General features: G+C 39.1%; 1 protein-coding gene across 1 annotated transcript; it reads left to right on the top strand.

Annotated features, from left to right (window-relative positions):
- Window positions 1-2,861: 2,861 nt before the first annotated feature.
- Window positions 2,862-3,858, top strand: LOC127136674 (uncharacterized). Its single transcript, XM_051063207.1, has 2 exons — window positions 2,862-3,336; window positions 3,437-3,858. The coding sequence occupies exons 1-2, from the start codon at window positions 2,862-2,864 to the stop codon at window positions 3,856-3,858; spliced, it is 897 nt and encodes a 298-aa protein (XP_050919164.1).
- Window positions 3,859-4,231: the final 373 nt, after the last annotated feature.

Here is a 4,231-nt window from a genome sequence, read left to right as displayed (position 1 = left end):
AACTTGATCACATAACTTGTGGGAATTAGTGGAATATTATGCTCATAACCATTCTTGGATCAATTCATCTTTGTGCTTTTAGTCATAAGGGTCTCAAACCCTAGATATGAACTTGATAGATCAATGGAGATTATGCCCTAGCTACACAAGAGTTAGGCAAATACAAAGACATATTTTTGGTATTTGGGTTAGTAAAAATGATAAAATACAAATATGATACAATCACATAGTGCTTGGTGATCTCTCCCAAAACAAACCCAATGAAAGAGGGGTAAGGAGGATGCCAAGGGGTGATCCCAATGCTAATACTTATGATGAAATTACATGTTGGATCTTAGGGTCAAAAATGGGGTCTTACACACGTCTCCGAATTAAATTCTAAAAGTTTTATTTTAATAATTAATCTTTGAATGAAAAGGAGAATAGTAAGCGTCCGCTTCACTATCTCTCGATTATTCAAATAATTGGCGTTCACCACATTGCGTGAATCATCGTCATTCAATTAAAACCCTAAAAAACCTACAAAATTCAAATCATTTCTCTAAATTAATATAATACTTAAACACATTTATTTTATCAACATTGGATGAAAAGGGTATAGTAAGTGTTCGCTTCGTTATTTCTCAAGTACTCGAACGATTGGCGCACGCCATATTGCTCAAATTCTTGTCATCCAATTAAAACCTTAATCATACGAATTCAAAATTATTTTCCCATTTCAAATATAACTTCTAAGAAAAACTTTATTTTTATAAATTACATTTCAGATGATAAAAGAATGGGAGGTGGTCGCCTCACCATTTCTCGAATATTTGAATGATTCGCGCTCTCCATATTGCTCTATTTTCTTTCGACTTCCGATTAAGATACCCTAATAAATTTGGATAAAGGAATGAGTGACGCACGCCTCATTGTTCCTTGAATAAGCAAGTGGGAGGCGCACGCCTCATTGTTCCTTGAATAAGCAAGTGGGAGGTGCACGCCTAGTTGTTCCTTGAATAAGCAAGTGGGAGGCGCACGCCTCACTACCGTGCATATTCTATTTCCGTAAACAAACTTTCAATAATAATTTAAACGAAAAGGGAGTAAAAGGCATCCGCCTTATTATTCCTCGAAAGAATTGAATGATTGATGTGCACCATATTGCTCAATCTTTTGTCGTTTTTCTAAAAATACTAAACATATTAAATATTATTTCTCGCCCTCGTGCGACCAACAACCTAACTCTTTTCAAAAAGAACATTGTTAATCCTTTCTAACGCGCACAACAAATTAGTGCTTAAGCCTCCGCCGAGAGTAGACAAGCCAACGTTTAGCCTTTAGAACGCGATCTAAACAGTCTTTCATAAAAAACACCAATAAACCATAGTTCCCCTAACGACTAATGCTCTGATTTCCTTATTGCACCATAAGGATACGTAGGCACGAGATTGCGAGATCTTGGCGAGCACACTAATAAAAAAACCTCCCTTTCCCCCTTCTAAGGTTTCCATCCATCTCTATTTCTAATCTTTTATTCACTTGAATAAAACAAACAACATTAGCTAACATTTAAATCGTAAATTAGACTAAAAGGTTCCCGTTTAGTACAACGGACGTGAGGGGTGTTAATACCTTCCCCTTGCGTAATCGACTCCCGAACCCGAATATAGTTGCAACGACCATTATTCCATTTTCTAAAGGTTTTATCGATATTTTCCTATTCCTTCATTGGAATAAATAAAGTTCGGTGGCGACTCTGTTCGAACTAATTTTTTCCGCGATCATCGCGAGGAATCATATTTTTCGAGATGCGATAGATGGCGACTTTGCTGGGGACCTACTTAGCCCCAAGCTAGAGAGAGTCAAGCCTAACTTAGTTCAATTTGTGATGAATGTTAAATTACTGTTTTTCTTCATTATTTGCTTCTGTATCTCTTGATGTATTATTTATGCTATGTAATTTATTCTGCTATTATATTGGGTGATCTATGGTGTTTAACACATGGTGAGATAACCTCCGTACCCGGGCTTGGAGAAGAACTTGGAACCCGGAGTTATGTAGTATTGAACCGAGGGGTATACACCTCGTTGGGACAATACGAAGACTCCATCTAGAGTAGATCTATTCGGAATTTCCATCACAATATGGCTATCCTATTATTGCGAGGAAACTTTGAACATGGTCCATGACTCTGGGAACCTAATCTTAATCTGAAGTCTGTCTTCATGATTGGCGATCACGTAGTATTGAACCGAAGGGTCTACACCCTGTTCGAACAATACAAGGATCCCACTTAGAGTGATTGATTCAGGACTTCCATTTCGATGTGGCTAGCCCATTATTATGATGGAAGACTGAAATCGATCCATGACTCTAAGTTCTTGTCATGAAAACGAGAAACCATAGGAGCAATCCTTTGTGTGTGGGGTAAAAGACATAGAACCTCCGTTAAGTTGAACCTTATGATATATGTGAAACCTGGATCCCTGGCATTGCATAAACATCATATTGTATTCATTATGAGCATAACAAAATCATTTACACACTTTCTATTTTCAGGGAATTTCAAAATTTACAGTTAATTAAGCATTCAAGAACAACTGGAGCTAGGAAATAGAAAACATTCCAAATCAAGGCCAAAGTACCGTGTGTGAAGGGTTTCATTGCATTCAAAGATGGGTTGACTAATATCCATCGAGACGCATTCACACTCAAATATGGGAAGATTCTACACTTGTTGTCTATACCGATACAAAAGGATGTTATTACCGCACTAGCCCAGTTTTATGATCCACCACTCAGAAGTTTTCTCTTTAGAGATCTCCAGTTGGCCCCGACTTTTGAAGAATTCGGAAGAATATTGGACTCTCCTAAATAGATGAAGGGACCTTATAGGGGATTGGGTCAGATCCCAAAGCCCAAAGAGCTGGAAGAAGTATTAGACATTCCAGTTAAAGATCTAACCCCTAACATCAAAATTTGGGGGAAGGTACAAGGAATTCCTCAAGAATACTTGGAGAAGATTGCTCAAAACTTTGCCAAAGCCCAGAAGTGGGAAGCCTATGATACTATTATGGCTTTACTTATTTTTGGATTGGTGTTATTTCCTAATGTGGAGAAGTTGGTGGACGTAGGAGCTATTAGCGTGTTTTGGGCCGTCAAGATTAAGAACGAAGATCCAGTGCCCGCACTCCTGGAAGATGTTTATCACACCTTACACTTACGCTTCGAGAAGAAGGGAGGATTGATGTTATGCTGCATACCGCTCCTTTACCAATGGTTTGTCTCTCATGTGTTCAAATATGTTGATACGGTTGAGGGGATGGATGGGATACAAATGGTCTCAAAAGCTGGTAGGGCTCACTGAAAATTCCATTATTTGGTATCCTCATGGTTTGAATGTGGGAGATGCAATTAATAGTTATGGAGAATTTCCAAATGTACCATTAATAGGGTCAAAAGGGTGCATTAACTACAATCCAGTTTTTGCAATAAGGCAGTTGGGTTATCTTATCACGTACAAGCCAGATGACCAGTTGTTAGAAGGTTTTGTATTCCATGATATGGAGGATCTCGTTAGGCTGAGAAGGGTTATCCAAGCCTGGAAAAAAGTTCACTTCAGAGGACAAGACAAAGGAAAGGGTGTTGTAGGGGATAGAGAACCCTATTATCAATGGGTCACAAAGAGAAGTCAAGAAATCAAGCTACCATTCATCCTCGACCCTCCTACTCAACCTCCACCACCAGAGCCTACCCCTGTCTCCATTGAGGAATTGGAAGCATTGAAAGCTACTATAGCAAGACTCGGGCGAGAAAATGAAGAGCTACAGATCAGCTTCCAGCAAGTTTCAAATGAAAGAAATAAGATGAAGTAGGAACTAGAAAGGAAGAAGGCTCAGCTAGAAGCGACTGAGGAAAAGGTCGATAAGGAAGAACACAAGAGAAATAAGGTGAAAGTAGGCATGGAACAATCTGACCTCTACTTAGAAACTGTCAAAGAGCAGTTAAAACAAGCCGAGAAAGAATGCCAGAAGAATAAGCAATTGTGGCTACGAGCAACAGAAGAGAAGAGAGAAGTTAGAGAGACATTAGAGGCTCAGATACATAATCTCACTATCTCTCTCCACAATGCTGAGACCCAAGCTGAGCACGAGCGTCGACTTAAGGAAATAGCCCTTGAAGCTTCTCGAGTCACACCTACGACTTGGGCCGAGAAATGTCAAGAAGCAAAATATGCTAGAGAATTTG

Source organism: Lathyrus oleraceus, chromosome 4, assembly GCF_024323335.1.
Source record: "Lathyrus oleraceus cultivar Zhongwan6 chromosome 4, CAAS_Psat_ZW6_1.0, whole genome shotgun sequence".
NCBI classification, from domain to species: domain Eukaryota; kingdom Viridiplantae; phylum Streptophyta; class Magnoliopsida; order Fabales; family Fabaceae; genus Lathyrus; species Lathyrus oleraceus.
The sequence above is the reverse complement of the archived record's forward strand: the minus strand, read 5'-3'. Positions and strand labels throughout refer to the sequence as shown.